Source organism: Macrotis lagotis, chromosome 4 (genome assembly GCF_037893015.1).
Source record: "Macrotis lagotis isolate mMagLag1 chromosome 4, bilby.v1.9.chrom.fasta, whole genome shotgun sequence".
NCBI lineage: Eukaryota > Metazoa > Chordata > Mammalia > Peramelemorphia > Peramelidae > Macrotis > Macrotis lagotis.
This window is the reverse complement of record NC_133661.1, coordinates 253326177-253347222: the sequence shown is the minus strand read 5'-3', so window position 1 is coordinate 253347222 and position 21046 is coordinate 253326177. Positions and strand designations below refer to the sequence as shown.

The window sequence follows — 21046 nt, the reverse complement described above, 5'->3', positions numbered from 1 at the left end:
GGGGGTGCTTCCTGAGCTTTTGGGACACTCCCACAAGGATCTCAGTGTGTGAGGCTCTGTCCTCCCTCCTGGTCTGTGAATGACCATAAGCACTCCCCTCTGCCACAGGGCTGAGGTGGGGGGGGGGCTGCTGTTCTATGGGGGGCCTAGACTGCGATCAGGATCTGAATGTGGTCAGAGCCCCACAGTCCTGTTCCAGGGGCAGAGCTCAGCAGTCTATCTCTTCACTCCCCTCCCTCAGCTCAATGGGCTCATGCCCTGGGGGCTCCTGCCTACCTGCTCTGCCTGCTTCTGTTCCTGGATCTGGGCTGCCTTGGCCACACTGCTCACTGTGTGCCCTAAGGGCTGGGCTCCACGTGCTTGCTCTGGCAGAGGTCCCCCCACTTTTCCCCACTTTGTGCCAAGTGCTCCCCGGGGTGTAGCTCAGGAGACTCCCCTGCTGCTGTGAGCTGGGGCTCCCAGCACCCTGCAGCTGCCTCCAGGAGGCTGAAGTTCTTTCGCTCTGCTGGGCCACCCCTCTGGCGGGCCACCCCTCTGACCCCAGGAGCAGTTCTTTTCCAGGTTACCTTGAGTAGGAGAACTGCCTCCCTGGGTCCCTCTGTGGGTTCTGTCTCTTGAAAGTTTAGTTAGAGTCCTTAGTTTAGAAGTTTTATCAGAGAGCAGCTAAGACTCGATCCTTTCTTGTCGCCATCTTGGCTCCTCCCCCCCGTTTAACCTCCATGTCTTTTTCTGAAATAAAACGTGAATATTCCATCACAATTATACAACTTGTTTAACCCTTCCCCCCTACTTGAAGGATATCTATCATTTTAACCAATCTGATAGGTAAAGATAACATCTTAAAAGTTGTCATAATTTGCATTTCTCTCAACAATAATGATTTTAGGGCATGATCATATATATAGATATGTGTATGTGAGTTCTTCATTGAAAAATTGCTTGACTATTTATCACTTTGACTATTTATCCATTGGAAAATATCTCATGTTCTCAAAATTTTGACAAAGTTCTTTCTATATTTGAGAAATGAGGCCTTTTTTATCTAAGAGACTACGAAAAAATTTTTTCCAAGTTTCTGCTTTCCTTCCTATCTTAGGAATATTTGGGTTTTTTGCAACAAATTTTTTAACAATCAAAGTTTTTAATTTTAATTTAAAATGATCAAAAAATGCACAGTGCCATCTTTTGATTAATCATAATTTTTCTCCTGTTTATAAGTCTGATAGGTAATATGATCCATGTTCTAAATTTTTGTGATTTCTTCCTTATATCTAGGTCATATAGTACACATTATGATTTTATTTTGGTTTATTATTTTATGCCAAATTTCCACAAACTGCTTCCCAACTTTTTCAATGATTTTCTAATAGAATACTTTAAAGATTAGAGGGTACTTTTATATGCATGATCCAATTTGATCCCTATAACAGCAAATAAGACAAGCTAAAGTTAATTACTGCCTTTTAAAAGAAGTAAAGAGTTATCAAGTTTCAATTCTTTCTGTTCAACACATTTGTTCTGAGAGCTTTCATTCTAATCACCATCAACAATCATCCTCTGTAATGAACTTGAGGAAGGAATGAATTGTTTAACTCAGAGGCAAAAATCATTTCCAAATGGGATCCTCAGTGCAGATTTCATGGATCCTTGAAGAACAGGCTTTTAATAGACAGAGATGATGTAAAGGAGTTCGGAATGAGCAAAGGAATGACAATGAGTGACTTCATGAAATGTACAGAGACCAGCAGCAAATGGATAGGATAATCAGCTTGGAATCAGAAAAATTCATCTTACTGAGTTTAAATCTGGTCTCAGATACTGATTAGCCTCAGTATCTTTGCCTAAAAAATGAGCTAAAGAAAGAAACCACTCCAATATCTTTGCACAGATAGGATCATGAAGAGTCAGACATGGCTGAACAACAACGCAAAGGTAAAGTGGATCACAAAGGAAAATGTCATCCTGAAGAGTTTGTCCTTTGATCAGTAAGCAATGGAAGAATTTTGAGCAAAGAATATTTAATGGAAGGAACACTGGATTTTAAATTCAAATACCTGGATTTGCAATCTCACATCTACTATTTTCTAGCTCTATGATTTTGGACAAGTCAGTTCCAACATTGGGCTCAAGTTTCATTATTTGTTCAATGAAGGGGTTGAACTAGATTATACTTAAGGTCCTAATTCAAAAATCTGTGGATTGATCTGGTTATTAGGTGATGACTAAAATTCACGGAGGAGAGATTCAAGGAGTGTGGGTTATTGAGAAGGAAAGGACCCAGAGGCATGAAGGAATAACCAGACTAGTGGAAGTTCAACATTGCTTTTTACTAGTAAATTTTTTGGCAAGTCTGGTGTGATTAAAATATATTGAATAGAAAGTTCTGATTTACTTACCTGAGTAATTACTACTCTCTCCTGAATCTTCTGCTAATCTACTTCAGATTCTGGTCACAGTTGGCTTTTGTCACAAAAATTGTTTACTTTGCCTTTAATCAAAACTTATGACCCAGCCAAGAATGTATTATCTGTCCTATTACCTTATTAATGTTATTAACATTCTCAGATTGCTGGTCTGAGACTATCTATGGTATTCTTTTGCATCATAATGGAGAACTGGAGAATGTCTCTCTCTTCTCTCATATTCTGTCCTGCTCAAGATAGGGTCTGCCTCCAGATCACTTTAAACATAAAATGCTCCTGAGCCAAAATCATCACAAATGAGATAAGCATAAGGTAATAAAAGAAATAGGTACTTTCTCTACTCTCTTCTGCACCCCTACTCTGCCTTTCCCCTTTTTTCTTTTCCTTTCTTCCTTTACTGATGTCTTAGCAACCACTAAAACATTCATAATCCCTCACCTTCAGTTTATATTGAGTGCACAGTGCTGGATTTTTTCTTTCACCTGTATTTATTGTTGTTTTATGCTTTAGATGGAAATAAATGATACCATACATGCTCCCATAACACTTAGGTTGTAATAAACTTAGTTTGGGATGCTCTTTTTTTCTCCAGTTTTGAAGCTTAATCAATGAAACACTATTTCATCTTTCCTTTAATAAGCTGATTGTTTAATTAAATCCCACATGCCTTAGACCTCCTCCTGGACATTTTTGATTGACAAAACTCTCTCCACCACCCCCTCATCTGCTGCCACCTAGCATCCCTTGTGCAAATCATGTACTCAGCTGCTGACAATTAGATATAAGACTTAGGATGCAGTCGCAGAAGGATTATGAGGTTATGAATCAATTGTGGGGGCTTTGGTGAGATAACAAACCAAAATAGTCCATCTCAAATACCTTACCACTGCCCTTAAAATACTCCCACTTGATTTATGAGTTAGTAATAACCTTGCCTGGTCTCCTGCCCCCTATTATTTTTTGTAATGCACTGGGAAGCTTTAAATTACTGAAAGTGGGAGGGAGGAAGGGTGTATGGTAGAAACTGGATGGGGAGGTAACCTTGTGTCATTTGCAGAGTCTGATTGTCTTCCTGTTGTGTAAGCTGAACAGCACTGAGTGGCGCAGTTGGCACATGATGATGGAAAAGATCAAGGTGATTAACTCAGCCCACAAATGGCTCCCTTGGGAGACTTTGCAGCCCACTCTGCTTTGGGTACATTTGCAGTGATGTTACTTGACTCTGCATGGAAGAGAAAAATGATGTTAGGTGTTTCTGGCTTTAATCCTTCCAACCAGTTCAAAACCTTGTCATTTTAGTGTGTCTTCATTTAGAAAGGAAGAAATATCACCCAGATAGAGTTGTTAAATAGCCTTTCAATCCTACAATCTGGCAATTGAATTAGAGAGCAGGGTAATTAGACTCAGGACACAGAGAAGTCTATTCCAAGATCTGAGGGGAGGGAGTTTACAAATCTTCTCGTGGGATTTCAAGCTTGAGTGACTTTTGCTTTTGTCCTTTGTCATTCTCAGGGATGAGAGAAGAAAGAGAGCTTTAAATTAGTACCTAATTTTTTTAAAATATCCCTTTCTTTCCACATGTAATGAAATGAATTTTAAAAGAAAGAAACAACAGAAATGTTTACAAATCCTCATTATTTAAGTCAACCTTTTTCCCCCCTCTAAAATCTCAATTAATTTCTGAGTGGAAAGAATTGATAAAAATATCTTAAAAGGCTCCTGGTCAGTAGAAAAGAGCATATGTAATTTGGTTCCATAGGTTTCAGCCTATTCTTTGAATTAGATATAAATAAATACATTTGGACATCCAAAGAATTATATCCCCATGCTCTGTTTCCAATAATATACCAGGAAGGGTAATCATAGATGATAAATATTTGTCTTTTATCTACCAGTCCACAGATATTGAGGGGCAGCTAGTTTACTGCAATAGAGAGATCCTGACACGGAGTCAGAAAGACCTGAGTTCATATCAGCCTCAGTTACTTCCTATTTGTGTGACCCTAGCCATTTAATATTTTTGCCTCAATTTCTTCATCTGTAGAAAATCTCCAGATGGGTCATGAAGAATTGGACACAGCTGAATAAGAACAACAAAACCATAGATATTGACCCTGAAAACAGATATGTCTATTATGTTCCACATTATTCAATAGAACATATCTTTTGGGCTGAATTTCTGTCATCCAGAATTCACCAGGAATAATTTTATTCTATCCTTTTGCTTAGGTATGCTCTCCTTGACCTAAAAATCAAGTTTTAGAAGTATGTGATATTTGGGCAATTTCCTCCATGTTTAAATTTTTCATGTGATTTAAAGGAACATTGGATATACCAGACAATGAATTTGCTGCTCTTTGGAACAATCCTTTCATTTCATATTTTTCCTGTATATACTAGAAATTCCTGTGTTGCCTTTGTTATATGGGCCATAGATAGCAGATATTATCCTGAGAATAATGGGTACTATTTTGAGAATTTTTTTAAAGACCAAAATAAATATTTAAAGGGTTGATAAGAAGTATCCTGAAATTAAAAAAATCTGTCTTAGGCAATAAAAACCACATGATTTATGGGGAAATTAGAGTTAGGAATACAAAATTTAAAATTTTCATCAACAGTATATTAAAAAAGATAAGAATCTAAGAAAAATAGCAGCAAAACTTTATATATGTTGGTTGGGTTCTCGTCCTTCTTTATTGAAAAAGACCAGAATGACATCACTATGTTTGAGACAAATTACAGCATGTCCAACTGTGGCTGATAAGACCTATACAATACAAGCTCAGAATACTCTACCACAGGCTGGGCACAAACAGTCCATGTGAATATCTAGGGTGGGTACTCTAAACTTAAGTATGTCACATTTCTTTTGAGCTGTTTCACTTCTGCCTTCCTTGTAGAGTGTAGCCCCCTCACTGATGAGGGCACACCATGCTGGATTGTCCTGTGTCAGTACTTCCCATGCTGCACAATCAATTCTGAAGTTCTTCAATGAGACCCTCAGGGTGTCTTAGTATTGCTTCTTCTGACACCCTGTGAGTACTTGCCCTATGTGAGTTCTCCCTAAAATACGTTTTTGGCAAGCATACATCTGGCAGTCTAACAACATGTCCAGCCCATTGCAGCTGCACTCTCTGCACTCAATATTGGAATGCTAGGCAGTTTAGCTTGAGACAGGACCTCAGTGTCTGGTATCTTCTCCTGCCAGGTAATCTTCAGAATCTTCCCAAGACAATTTAAATGGAACAGATTCAGTTTCCTGACATGGCTCTGGTAGACTGTCCTGGTTTCACAGGCATATAGCAATGAGGTCAACAAAGTGACCCTAGATATTCAGTTTGGTAGTCAATCTAATGCGTCTTCTCTCCCATACTTTCTTTTGGAGCCTCCCAAAGACTGAGAAAACTCTGGCAATTCAAGTGTCAACCTCATTGTCAATGTGTACCTTCTTAGAAAGGACACTGCCAAGGTAAGTGAAGTTGTTCACAGTACTCAAAACTTCTCCATTCGCTGTAATCAATGGTTCCACATATTGATTATATAGTGCTGGCTGATGGAGCACCTGTGTGTTCTTAGTGTTAACTGTTAGACCAAAATTAGCACAAGCAGAAATTGCAACTCAGTTTCAGAAGCTGCATTGAGTGCACAATCACTTGGAAACAGATGATACTGCATCAACACTCTTTCCATTTTGGTCTTGGCTTGTAGCCTTTTCAAGTTAAAGAATTTGCCATCAGTGTGATAGCTGACCTTGAGAACACATTCATCCTCATTGAAGTCATTTGATAACAAGGAAGAAAACACCATGCTAAAAAGTATGGGAGCAAGGACATATACTTGTTTTACTCCATTGGTTACTGGGAAATCTCAAGAACATCACCCACTATCCCAGAACCTGGGAATGCATGCCAACATGAAATTAATGTAAAATGCTGATGAACTTCTTTGGGCAGCCAAATTTTGACATAATTTTCTATAAACCCTTGTGACTGACGGTATCAAAGGCCTTGGTCAGATCTACAAATGTTGTATACAGACCTCTGTTCTGTTCCTGGCATTTTTCCTGGAGTTGTTGGGTAGCAAACATCATATTGACTCTTCTTCTACTTTTTCTAGAACCACACTGGCTCTCAAAAAGGTGACCAATTTCCAGGTGAAGGACCCTGGCAAGAATCTTACCAGCAGTGACCAAAAGAGAAATACCCCTGTGATTGTCACAGGACAATCTATTCCCTTTACCTTTATAGTGATGGATAATGGAAGCATCCTTGAATTCTTGGAGAATAACTTCTTCATGCCATATAACCTGAAAAACTTCAGACAGTTTTTGGATGAGCAATGGACCACCCCCCTTGTAGATCTCAGCTGGAATAGAATCAGCACCAGGTGCTTTGCCACTTGAAAAGTGCCTAATGGCATTCAAAACCTCTTCAGCTAGGGGACTAATTGACTTCAACCTGAGGTAAGCAATCATTGACTTCTTCATTGATTGATGATGGTCTGTTAAGAACATTATGAAAGTGTTTATCCCATCTCTCTAGGATCAAGTCCCTATTGTTAATCAATATGGATCCATCAGCACTGAGTATTTGAGATGCATCATATGACTTTGGCCCATAAATAGCTTTCAGGGCATCATAAAAACATTTTGGTTTGTTACTGTCTGCATAAAATTGAATTTCATCTGCCTTCTTACTCAGCCAAGAGTCCTGCATCTTTATAAGTTTAGATTGGACTTACTTTTAAAGGAATTAAATGCTGCCTTCTTAGAAATGTATGAACTCTTCTGCTGGTAAACTCTGTGGAATTCTTGTTTTTAATTTAGCAGCTTCTGTATTTCCCCATCATTTTCATCAAACTAGTCTTGGTGTTTTTGAGGGTTCTGGCCCATATGAGAAAATACCATGCTATACACCAGATCTCTGAAAGCTGCCTACTCCTTTTCTGCTCCACTGTTACTGTGTGTTGGCTCAGTTTTCCCTCCAAGTTACCAACAAAATGTTCCCTCCTCAGAGAGACACTCTAATCTCTTGACATTAATTCTTATAGCATTCATTTTGCCTTGGGGCCACAATTGATTGAATATGAATATTTAGCTTAGAGAATATGAGTCTGTGATCAGTCCAGCACTCTGCACTGTACATTGCCTTTGTCACTCTCACATTCTGTCAGTCCCTTCTCCTTATAATCACAGTCTAATAGACGCCAGTGTTTACTATGAGGGTGCATCCAGGAAATTTATTGCTTTTAGGTGAATGGAAGACAGTGCTTGTAATGAGAAGGTCATGAGATGTACAAGTCTTCAGTAGAAGTTGACCATTGCTGTTACTGTTCCCGATGCCATTCTTCCCAAGGACTCTCTGACATGTCTAGTAATCTGAACATTCTCTATCATTAAAGTCACCCAGAATTATAAACTTGTCCTCTTTTGGTATGTTGATGATAGGGGTCTCCAGGTCTTCATAAAATTTTTCTTTAACTTCATCAGTGTTTATCATGGTAGAAGCATAGACTGATGATGGTGGCATGGTGTTTTTTGGAAGTGGAAATCTCAGTGTCTTGAGTCTGTCATTCACTCCTTTTGATAGGCATTCAAGAATGTTGACTAGATTAGTTTTGGTCGCAAAACCTACCCCGACTTCTCAGCATTCCATTTCACTGTGACCACTCCAGAAAAATATATATTCAGCTCCAACTTCAGTAAACTGACCTTCATTTGCTAGCCTTGTTTCACTCAGGACTGCTATTTGGATACCATACCTGCTGAATTCTCTCACAACAAGAGTTGTTCGTCCTTCAGGTCTATTGGATCTTGTATTATCTATGAGTGTGCACACATTCCATGCACCAAGAGTGAGTGGAATCTTCTTTGAAGAAGTTTTTGTAGACATTTGTGTCTCAACTACACTGTGGTATTTCCCACCTACTATGGTAAGGTTGGGTAAACAGATAATTTTCAGGCCAACTTTTCTAACCTCTTCCTCATATCAGGAGGTGAGCAGTGCAATTCTTTAAAGGACTGCTCAGTCATCCAGGGGCCTGCTGAATCCCACTACTGCTTTCAGTGGAGAAACAACCCTAAAGTCCTGGGCCACCTATGCACAGGGTTGTGACTACAGTTCCCAATGTATCTGCACCTGCTACTTTGTCACTTGCCTGTCACCACAAGACTTTGAGGAATGGTGATGAATGATGTCTTTTGTTGTGTGCATAAATTGGATTTAAGTGAAGTAGAGCTGCACAAAATCAACCACCTCACTCTCTCTTCCAAAGTTATCATGATCCAGCATAGCAAGACAGAGTCAAGACAACTGATGATGGCTATAGATTCAGTGGATGATCCTGGCATCTTCTTTGATGTCCAAGTAAGCTTTATGTGCTCCACAGCACCCACTTCAGCTGCCTTCATAGTATGGGAACAAATTGTTCTCCTCTGCCCATTCCACCAGTGGAAACTTCACATGCTTGGAGTAGACAACTCCCACTACTCACCAATGAGTTTGAAACATCCTTGGTTACCCTCAACCTGGTTTAACCCACCTGCTGAAACAGTTTTCCGGACTGTGACCTTCATGCATGCCACAGTTTCTTAGAGTCACAGGTGAGAATTAGGTGGCTCAGGTACACATCAAAGGTGGAAAACAATCCTGACGAGGGCTCATCAGCTCTCACACCAAGGTATTAGTATTCCTTGAATATACCTTGCACCTATATATGTTAAATGGTTAACAAATATATAAATATTGCATTAAATAGTGGCAACATTTGCAGCAGATTGCACCTAGATTCTCACAACATTTGATATATATGTGTCAAATATGTTATGTATGTCTCACTACAGCAGCGGTCTTTTTTTCTCATTGGGTTTGGGGATGAGGTCCCCACAAAAGTAGTACCAAATCTTGATATTCCAAAAACAATCAAATAAAAATGTTGATAGTCTCCTTTGTTTTTTTTCTTAGTGCTCTCTGCTAACCCTTCCTTCTTCTCTCCTTCTACCCCCTAGATAGATATCATGTTGCTAGTCTGGGTAGCTCCATTCTGGAGTTTCTAAGTCATTGTCAGTTGTAGTCTCTGTACCTCCTTGCTTCAGGCTCAGTAGAATCCTTGAACTCATAATTTAAGATGAACAAGTGCCCATCCAATTCTGGTCCTTTAGCTGGATTTTGAGGTTTATTTGTTTTTACCACCCAGCAAAGAAGAAAGGCATAGCTTCTCTCTATCTTTTGTCTAATAACCCTTCTGGGTTCAGAACAAGTGTCTCTTCACTGAGAGTTCATATTCACTTATGGTGATGATCCTTATATTTCCTAATTTTTCATCTCTACAGACCAGTCATTTGCCCAATAATCATCAAATATCTCTGTGGTTCATGCCACCCTCCTACTCAATAAAATCTAAGGTCTTCTTGTTGCCTCCAGGTACAAATTCAAAGTACCCTATTTGGCATTCAAAGCCCTTCATAAGCTAGCCCCCTCCTACCCTTCCAATCTTCTTGTAACTCACTCTCCTCCTATCTCACATACTCTTTGATCCAGTGACACAGGCCTCCTGGCTATTTCATAAACAAAACACTCACATCTCTCAGCTTCAAGCATTCCCTCTGGTTATCCCCTAGGTCTGGAATATTCTCCCTCCTCCACTTTAACTACTAACTTCCCTGGCTTCCTTTTAATCCTAACTAAAATCTCATCTCATATAAAAAGTCTTCTGTCCATCTTAATTCCAGAGGCTTCCCTCTATTAATTTTTTCTATTTATCATATATATATATATATATATATACATATATATATATATATATATATCTTTTTTTATCCTGTATTTGTTGGCAGTTTGTCATACCCATTAGAGTATAAGCTCCTTGAGGTCATGAACTGTCTTTTACCTTTTTTGTAGCCTCATTGCTTAGCACATAGTAGGTACTGAATAGATACTTATTGAATTGAAAATTGAATTAATTTAGTGCTTCCAAGGTTTGTTTTTTTTTTAAACTTTCTCGATCTCCTCCAAATGAGCAGCTGAGAAATAAAGTATTAAGACATTATATATCCTGGTGGCAAGTCCAACATCTTTGCTTGCTGCTTTAGAAATTAGTTACTGAAAGCCTCAATTTGTACACACCTATGACCCTTATGACTAACAATCTTTCTAAAATCTGAAAGGGAGATACCCTTATACAATTATGATTCAGTGGTTAATGGCCTATTAGAAAATATCTTGATAGATTAACACTCAAAAGAACTTTGAAAAAGCCCTCTTGAATTTTCAGGGTGAATGTAAGGTATCTCATCACTTTTCTTGGCTTGGTCTTTTTGGAGCTTTAAAGGTAGTATGACCACAGGCAAGTTATTTTAGCCTCTCTGATCCTCAGTTTCCTCATCTGTAAAATTGTGATAAAAATCATTCATAATGCCTACCACATAAAGGTTGTTAGGAGACTTGAATGACATAATGAATATACAATTCTTTACAAACCTTCAAGAACTATTGAAATATTAAATATTAGTCTAAAGGTGATCATTGGGGGGACAACTATGTGGCACAGTGGATAGAACACCAGCCCTGGAATCAGGACAACCTGAGTTCAAATTTGGTCTCAGACACTTAATAATTGCCTGGCTGTGTGACCTTGGGCAACTCCATTGCCATAAATAAAAATATTTTTTTAAAAAAAGGAAAATTTAATAGCATTATTAAAAGACCAAAATAAATTTTAGAAACAATAGATACATTTACATCAAAGAATCAAACTAAGTGGTATTATGTTTTTTCTTTTCTTTAGGATTATTATAGCATTTAATGTTTCTTTTCACTTTTTTCAGGAGACATGCATGATGCTTAGAAAAACTTTGTGTGGTCCTAAGGCTACTGTATGGCCACCCCTAAGTTAGTTTGAATAAATATGAAGGCACAGATCTGTGAGAGCCCCAAAGTAAATTAGTGACCAATCTCAATTCACCAGGGTCCAAGCAAAGTAATAACCTTAAAGTCATCTGAGATCAAATCATCAGTCTGAGATGAGAGTTCTGCCTCCCTTGCAGAATGCAGTATCATCAGGAAGGAGAAGTCATATGTTAGAAGGAATAGGAAGAAGGAAAAGATTTCCTGGATTAATATCTTAATCGAAGTATTTTGTGTGTTTTGCTTATGCAGAAATCTTGGACCCATTAAGGGGAGTCTGGTAGCAACAAGTATATAAGGCAACAAGTATGTATATAAGGAAGAATAAACATGATGCTAATTAAAAAGTAGAAGTTAGTATTGAAACTTGAAATTGGGTTTGGGGGCCTAGGGGAGAGCTGATATGATAGCAGAGAAGGAATTTTCAGTGTGAATGAATACTAATTAGTGACATGGGTATTAATGATGACAGTAATTAACAGGGGAAAGGAAGGCCTGTCATTGTCCCGGGGTGAGTAATCAATCTTGGCAGGTGATAAATAATGGTTCAGCAAGCTCAGCAGAAAGATAATCCTCTTGCCCTGGGGAAAGCTGGAGCCCTGTTGTAAACCTTCCAGTTCCTAGGCAACACAGAAGAAAGAACTATTTTTCTTTTTTTTCTGAAATAAACAGGTTAGACTCCCCTCCTCTGGTCTCAGGATGAAAAAATTCACTTTATTTTCAGCCTTTATTCTTTTGTTTCTTGGAAAAAACTGTTGAACTTGTACTGTTTGAGAATCTGGGCATAGAAAACCCAAGGAGGAAAATAAATATGGAGACTTGGCTTCCTATGTTTAGTTTAGAAATACTGTCATGGAACATGAGTGAGGAAAGAATCTCCAAAGATGGATATTCAATATTAGGCAGTAATTACATGTTATCTCTCCCATTAACTGGTGAACTTTTGGAGCAGAGGGATTTCTTTTTCCTTTTCTTTGTAAATCAGGATATCACCCTTGTGATGTCATTTATTCTCTTCTAGAAGGAAGGATAAACAATAGCAGCAGCAACAGCAACAAGTATAGTTAAGTGGTCCAGTGGATAGAGCAGAATCTGAAGTCATAAAGACTTATGTCCCTGAGCTTAAATGTGGCCTCAAATATTTCCTAACTGTGTGACTCTGAGCAAATCACTTAACCCTGTTTACCTCAGTTTCCTCATCTGAAAAATGAGCTGGAGAAGGAGATGGCAAATAATTCGAGTATCTTTGCCAAAAACAAAAACAAAAAACAAACACGAAATATGGTCTCAAAGAGTCAGACACAACTGAAATGACTAAACAACAACAAAATAATCCCTGCTACAGAGTAGGTATTAAATAAATGATTATTAATTTGACTTGGATTGAGTCTATCCTATTCAACAAGCATGCATTAAGAGTCTATTATATATATTTAAAAAGAATAGCAAGTTTTATATATCAGATTGGCAGTTTCATATCTTTTGTATTGAATTATGTTATGGAAATGCTTGTTTTATTCAATAAATTAAAAAATAAGATAAATAAATGTTAAAAAAAAGTCTGTTATATATTAGGTACAATTATAGACCATGAAATATAAAAGAAAAAAGAAAGGAAAAAATATTGCCCTGAAGAAACTTAATGAGAAAAAGTAACTATATAAATAAGTAAATGATGTAATTTTTTGATAGAGGGAGCACTTGCCACTGGGAGACCTGGATAAGATCTCTGTTAGGTTGAGTCTTGAAAGTTCCAAGAGGTAAAAATTCCTAGGGGTGTGAGGGTAAGGAAAGAGTGCCCTGCATGTAAGTTGTATGTGGTAAGTCATGTCCAGGGAACAACAAATAGGCCAGTTTGACTAGCATATAGGATATTTGAGGGGAAGTAATATGTAATCAACCTGGAAAGATAGGTTAGAGACAAGTTTGGAAAAAAGTGATGGAGAGTCAACCTCTAAAACTTCTTGAGCAAGGATCTAATATGATCAAACCTGTGATTTAGGATGGATAGAGAGGATCTCTTGAATTTTATTTAAAAATCAGGGAAAGACGAAAGTGATGATCAAAAAGAACTGTTCCCTCCCTCCTAGGAAAGGGATATCCCCAATAACCAAAAAACTCATAGATTCCATACCAAAAGGAAAAGTCAATTGCCTGGAAAAGTTACCCCTCGCAGATTCAATCTAATCATTTCATATCTACCAAGTTCATCCTATTAAAAGTCCATCCTCTGTTTTCAGTGGGGGCTTCCAAGTGGACAAGGGAGAAGGGAGCAAAACACCAGAAGGAAATGGGGACATTTTCCTAGGCTCACTCTACTTTTTATACTTTTTTTCCCAGCAGTGAGACAGAACAGTTGTGGACTGATCCTCTGAAATATGCCTCATGATTTGGCATTATGGAACTCTGCTCTTAATATAACCAGTCACTAGAAAGTCAAATTTTGAGTAAGACCAAGGTTCAGATCCCACCCTCTATCCTAATAAATTATTTGACCCTGGAGAAGACACTTAAACTTTCTAAACCTCATTTTCCCATCTGCAAAATAAGAATAATACCCATCTTACAAAACTGAATTGAGACACAGCTGACAAAACGTATTTAAATTGCATAAAGCACTATATATGTCATTTCAAGTTTGGACATACCAGGGAAGTCACCTAGGTTTTTTCTAAGACAAAGGTTCTTAATTTTCTTGGCCAGTCTTGTGGAGACAATGTATCTCTTTTCAGAATAATGTTTTTAAATGCTTAAACTATAGGGCGGCTAGGTCGCACACTGGCCCTGGAGTCAGGAGTACCTGGGTTCAAATCCGTTCAGACACTTAATAATAACCTAACTGTGTGGCCTTGGGCAAGTCACTTAACCCCATTTGCCTTGCAAAAACCAAAAAATAAAAATAAATAAATGCTTAAAATAAAACAAAAAAGAAGTTCAAAGGAAACTAAATATATTGAAAAATAATTGTAAAATATATTTTAAAAAGTTCTATTCCATAAATTAAAAATAAAATTTAAGAAAGAAAAATTAATGGACCCTTAATCTAGCAAGTATTCTATAAGGTCACTGGGTACCAGAAATGGACAGTATCTGGAGATAGTTGGGATGACTTAAAAGCATGAGAATAGAATAAAAACTTCCTTAGCCATGAAAAGTACTAATTCTCCAACAAAGCAATTGAGCTGAAGGTCTCAATCTAAATTTCTCATATGGAATGTTTCTTCACTAGCAAGAACTGTAAGAACTTCTGAAATGCTAAAATATCTTGAAGTCTTGAGATGGAAATGCTTTATCATTACAGGTACCGACATTGTGCAGTGGTTTATGAAGAATCTTGCCATCGAGGATCCAGGTAATTGATCTCTGTGTAGCTGGCTATGTAGTCACTATATTGGTAGATTCTCTATAACCAGATTTCAGAATTGTAATTAAACCATTCTCACAACTGGATTTATAAGTAAACATTCTGATCATTAAAAAAAAACTCTATTGAAGAAAAATGTTTCTTTTTTCCTCCTCCTCCTCCTCAATCAAAAATCTATTTTGAAAGTTTGATCACCTTATAGGAAAATGAGAGACTATTCTATATGCTGTATACCAAAGAGAGGGCAGTAAGAATAAGAGAGATCACAGTGAAGCAAGTAAAATTCTCTAAAACTGCAATAATTAAAGATAAGCATTGTCACTGAACATTATTCCAGAGCTCGATCATTATTTAAAAACCCTATTGCCTGATCCACAATTGAGAAGTTTAAATATTTGCTGAGATGCTTCACTTTTTTTGCTTCCACAGGAAGCCAATAAATGAAATATTAGGTTTTCTATGATTTCAGTTATGCCTATTTTTACATTGCAAAATTTGTTTTTTATTTTTCCCCAATTATATGTTAAAATAGATTTTGAATCCCAAATTCTATCCCACATTCCCTTGTGTCTATCATTTAAATCACCTAAATCCCCATGTCCCAAAAGACCCAGTCTCCCTAAACCTAATTTTTAAACCAATCTAGACTTTTGTCTCTTTTTTCAAAGTCCTACTTATCTTGGAATATAGTTGACTCTAAGTTCTCAGAACATTCTAAGAGAGGAGTCTTTCTGATCACTTGGAGATACAATATTCAAATCAAGTAGCTATTTTTACTGCAAAAATGAATTTTGAGCATAACTCCCTGGAACCTTCCAAAACTCACTCAAAAAACCCCAAGAGAAGGAGACCCATCGTCAGGTTTGAAGAGCTCTGGAGATAGAGAGAAGCAGTCCCTATCTCCTCTCCAGAGAAGCCCTTCCCTTCCAATTGTCAGCCTTCTCTAGAACCCCTGACTAACACCCTGGTTCATCCACAAGGGGGCAGCACCCCATAACTCTTGGTTGATGCTTTACAAAATATGGCAAAATCTTGGAAAGACTGAATTTACTCTGTGTCTGCTTTCTGTGGACCACCTTTGCTCAGGATAGAGAACTTGACCATCATTCAATCTGTCACTGGGATGATGGATCTGATTGCATCTTACCTTTGCAGACTTCCCTTCACATTTTTCATGATCTAGTTCACATTAGTTCACCTGCTGTTTCCTGTACCTGAAACTTTCTCTGAACCCTTGCACAGGCTAATTCCTAAAGCCTGGTATGCACTTTCATTTTACCAGTTCCTCCTTTCCCTAGCATCCTTCAAAGTTCATTTCAATCACTTCTTCCTGTATGAAGCCTTTTTTGATTCTGCCCAGTTGCTATTACTTCCTCTGAACTACCATGCACTTATTTCATATGTTTTATATTTATTTATGTATTTACCTGTTTTCCCCCTACTAATAAGTGTACTTCAGGATGGAGCAGCTAGACGGCACAGGGGATAGAGCACCGGCCCTGGAATCAGGAGGACTTGAATTCATATTTGACCTCAGACACTTAATATTTTCCTAACTGGTGACCTTGGGCAAGTCACTTAACCCCATTGCCTTGAAAAAAAAAACAAAATAAAAAGTATACTTCGGGAGAAACTGATTTATACCAATACAGACATATGTAGTCAAATGAAAGAAAAGGAAGCTAAATGAAAACTGGAGTTGGTTTATCATGGCAACAGGGGGGGTAACAATAATCGTTACTGTAGGGAATATTTGTTCCTTTGAAGGCTAAATTTATTATCCTATGGTCCAATGATGTCATCCAGCAATACTTATAATAAGCATTTATTTTAAAAAATTACCAATGGTAGTTAATATGGCAATATTTCTTGCAGATAATGAGGAAGTAAAGAAATTCTAGGGGCAGTTAGTGGTATCAGTAGACAGAGTGCTGGGTCTAAAGTCAGGAAGATTCATCTTGCTGAGTTCTAATCCAGTCTCAGACAATTACTGAGCTGTATGACCCTGAACGAGTCGCTTAATCCTGGTTGCCTCATCTATAAAATGAACTGAACAAAGAAACTGCAAACCATCTTTCTCAACAAGAGTCACAAAGAGCCAGAAAGAAATTTTGTGGAGAAAGTAAGTCCCTAAAATAATTCAATTTAATTTTAATATTTAGTTATTCAATATAAAAGTAGCATAAAAGAAGACAGAGAAAAAGTTGGAAAATATGATTCAGGAGTAAAAAAATTAGATAGTAAAGTCATGCCAGAAACATGGAAGCCTCTTATTTATATCATGAATAATTTCTTTGGGAATACAAGTGGGGGTGCTAAATGGGGCAAACACTAAAAAAAAAGTCACATACACAGACAATGAAGTTGTTCTTTATACTAATGGATAGGAAATGCCCATCCTTCTCAATAAGTTGAATGTGTAGGATCAGAGCATCAACAATTAAAACAAAGATTCAAATCGCTAACAAATGAAAAAGAATAAAATTTAAATGATATATCATTAAGTTAATAGCAACCAGCTCATTTTAAGTGACTGAAAATTGGGAAGTGGGTAAGGGAACAGACCTTGACATAGCTTCTCTCCACTTCCTAAGGCAGGTTAAGCAACACACGTCAGTTATCACATTGAGGAAATTTTTAAAAATGACTAGAACCTTCTTTAGCTAGTAAAAATGATATGAGAATTATGGCAGTCAAGAATAACATCAGTTTGTATTATAAACTCATCTGCAAAAACTTGCAGAAGTGGAGTTCAACAGCATTATCTCATTTTTTAAAAAAGCACAGCAAAATGAATAGGAAAAACAAGCTTACAAAAAGCTTGGTAAGACACTCAGTTTAAACCAAATCATTCTGATAACATTTAAAGAAAAATTTAGAATATAAAAACAGGCAAAAATGGAAAATATCTATCAAAGCAATTTTTTCTTCATCAATGACAGTGGAATCAGTACATTTTAGACTTTAACATAACAATCCCCAATGTACCATATAAAGATACAGAAATACCACTAAATAAAATTAAGATAGTTTCTATAGATCAAGCAGAAGAGATTCATAGTGGAAATGATACAATTTAAATGATGTTAATAGATCCTTTCAGAAACCGACAAGATATCCCAAATGTGTTTGTGCAATTTTAAAACTTAAAAAACTTTTGAAACACTATTAAATCTTAAAGCCGTACTAAAATTTTTACATCCTGTATTACTAAAAAAAGAGTGATCAAGAAAACAATAACCTCTGATTTTTTCATATCTAAAAACATGCGTGATTACAGTCTCCTTGAAGAAGATAGGCAAAGCTTATAGATAGGACTTAGCAAACAATTCTGTAGTCACTTTTTACTATAAAAAGCTTTCAATTAAATTGAACCTCAAACTTTCTCCTCCAATAAGATGTCTCCCCCAAATATTAAAATATACAAATTATGTGAAAGATACAACAGAGATAATTTTATTCAACAGCTTTCTGATTATGAATATCCAGCAAGATTCAAAACAAAGAGATGTATACTTACCATAGGTGTTCATAGATTACTGAAATTGTTCAGTATATTTTCCTAATAAAGGAGGAATTCTCTGAAATTAGTGAGGTCCTCCTGATGCTCCTATTTATGGATGGAATTGTATTCATCATTTCAAGACCTGGAATATTGCAAAATCTTTTAAATTAGATTTGCAATCATTAAAAAGAGTTTGACCTCTTATTGGAATAGTTATTTACACTAGAAAAACCAAATGAATGATTTAAAAAAGCTTATTGGCTAGACTATGATATACACAGTTGGATTAATGAATAATGTATAGAGGTCAGCAGCATATCTGGGACAGATTTTACAGATGGACAGTGATCTTGATTCATATTTGTTTAAGAAAAGGAGTTCTGGGGGGGGGCTAAGTGGTGCAGTGGTTAGAGTGCCGGCCCTGAAGTCAGGAGGACCTGAGTTCAAATATGACCTCAGACACTTAATTATTACCTAGCTGTGTAGCCTTGGGCAAGCCACTTAACCCCATTGCCTTGCAAAAATCTAAAAAAAAAAGTTTTCTAGATTGCATTTGGGAAATTGTGCAGAACTTTTAATGATCTCAAGTTTATCCCTGAAAAAGAGGCCCATTTTTATTACCAATAATCTGGTGATGCCATAATGCTACAAAGCACAGAATACCATAGTTTCCCAAAAAAATTAAAATTATAAGCCACCCTAAAGGCAATGGAGGTTGATTAAGTGAGTTGGGAGTATGGCAGAGTATATTGTTAATGAAGAATTGCACAGGAGAGGCAGTGTAAAAAAAAAACTATAAAAGAAATATGTGGCTGGGTTAGGAAGGGTCAGTAGCTCTTGAGGAAGACCCAAGCATGTTCTGTATGTCTGTATAGAATATATAGGAGGACATAGTCAAGAGTATCTCAGATTGAGGAGGCAATGAAGGAGGGGACAGCTAAGTGGCACAGTGGATTGAGCACCAGTCCTGGAGTCAGGAGGACCTGAGTTCAATCCTGCCTCATACACTTAATAATTAATTACCTAGCTGTGTGACCTTGAGCAAGTCACTTAACCGTATTGACTTGCAAAAAAAAGAGAGAAAGCATGGAAAGGTTTTTATATGTAACACTGGAAACAGTGCCCCATTGATAAGATCACAGACCCATGAGAACACAAGAATGGTGCATTTCTAAAATGTATTTCATATCTCCTTGCCTTCTTAAACAGAGTGTACTGAATGGTATGTTGCCATTTACTTTTGCTTTAGGTCATTATGATGCACACCAATACTACTGCATCATATTACAATAATATTCTTAGAGTGTGAAGGTCTGTTTGCCCCTGAATTAAATGGTCCCTGAGTGCTATTTTTTTATTTCATATTTTTACACCTCCTCCTTAGATGCCCTATTTTATGGTATACCTTTGTGCAGTTATCATTATGACTGCCTCTAAAATTGTCCCCTATTCTAATCTGATATTTCCAATGCATTATGGTCTAGAAAACCTGATGCTTCAGTATTACAGATAAATAGACAACCACACAACTTAAAATTGTGTGCAAAATAACTTATATTGCCAATATAAATCAAGTCTCTGAATGAGAATCTGACCTGTTACAAAGTCCATTCACTAAAGGGTAGATTGTATATTATTGTTTTCTCTCTGTCCTTCATTATTAACATTTTGCTCTTTGTCCCCAAGCCCTGGATTGGATTGGATTGTCCCCAAGAACTGCATTTTTTTTATTTTCTTACTTTGGGATTTCCCAGCTGTATTCAAGGTGGTTGAAGCTTCAAAGGGTGGCAAATAAATGATTCATAATTAAAAGTAAAATTCTCTTTTTAATTAAAAAAATCTCATTATACATTATTTCTATGATTTTATATATATATATATATTTATAAATCCTACTTTATAAAAATTATTTATAGCAATTTAAGAAATTCCATCCAGCTGTCCTATTTCTGTCCTTGGGATGCTAAGATTGTACCACTGGATCTTTAATAGGACTTACCTTTGTTGAATGGGAGAATGAAGTCTACAGCTATAAGCATCCCTATACAGTGGTAGCAAGGTGATACAGTAGATAGATTACTGCACCAGAGGTCAGGAAAACCTAAATTCAAATCAAGTCTTGACCTGTATGGTGAGTCTATGGCTGAGTCATTTAATTCAGGCTAAGGAGACTGGAAAAGCCTTCCTGTCAAAGGTGGAATTTGAAGAAGGTCAGGGAAATTAAAGGCAGAAATAAGGAGGGAGAATGTTCTAGGGATGGGAGACTATAGTGAAAGGGAGCTGGAAGATGAGTTGAGGACAGGGATCTGGTGGAAAATGTTTTAACAACCAAGTCACCAGTATTCTGACATACTTACAAGTCTAATCTCTATTTTAAAATTTTTTTCTATCACTTTCTTCAGTCCAGACATTCAAGAAAATGATAAATCAAGTCTTGACTTATAGCATTCACCCATTTCCGAATTGTAAATGCTCACAATGAAAATTGAACAATGAGTTCTACAGAGCTAGCTAGTTGGAGCTGGTTCTAGCACATCATGCATGCACAAGTAGACCCATGTGGTAGCAAGGGGCTGGGTTTTGAACAGTTTTGAAAGACAAGTAGGAGATTTTATAATAGATCCTGGAAACAGCATGAAGCCACTGGAATTTATTATAGGGTTTATGATGAGATACAACCTTTATTTTAGAAAAATCATTTGGTAGTATCCTTGAGGATGTATAGAGTAGAGAGATTTGAGTTCTTGTTGTTCAGTTGTATCTGACTCTTCGTGACCACATTTAGGATTTATTTAGTCATTTTTTTTCAGTTATGTCCAACTCTTCATGGTCCCATCTGGGGTTTTCT

The 21046-nt window shown here is 37.0% G+C and overlaps 1 protein-coding gene across 9 annotated transcripts in view; it reads left to right on the top strand.

Moving 5' to 3' along the window:
- RGS6 (regulator of G protein signaling 6) overlaps positions 1 to 21046 on the top strand; it is a 684015-nt gene that overhangs the window by 532655 nt on the left and 130314 nt on the right. For 5 of the 9 annotated variants that reach the window (XM_074235808.1, XM_074235802.1, XM_074235801.1 and 2 more), the window contains exon 4: positions 14631 to 14681. In XM_074235808.1, coding sequence (XP_074091909.1) covers positions 14631 to 14681 — 51 coding nt within the window. Of the gene's footprint in view, positions 1 to 2529; positions 2736 to 3142; positions 3559 to 5811; positions 5896 to 14630; positions 14682 to 21046 lie in introns of those variants that run through there. The other 4 variants (XM_074235805.1, XM_074235807.1, XM_074235803.1 and 1 more) reach the window with 4 other exon arrangements.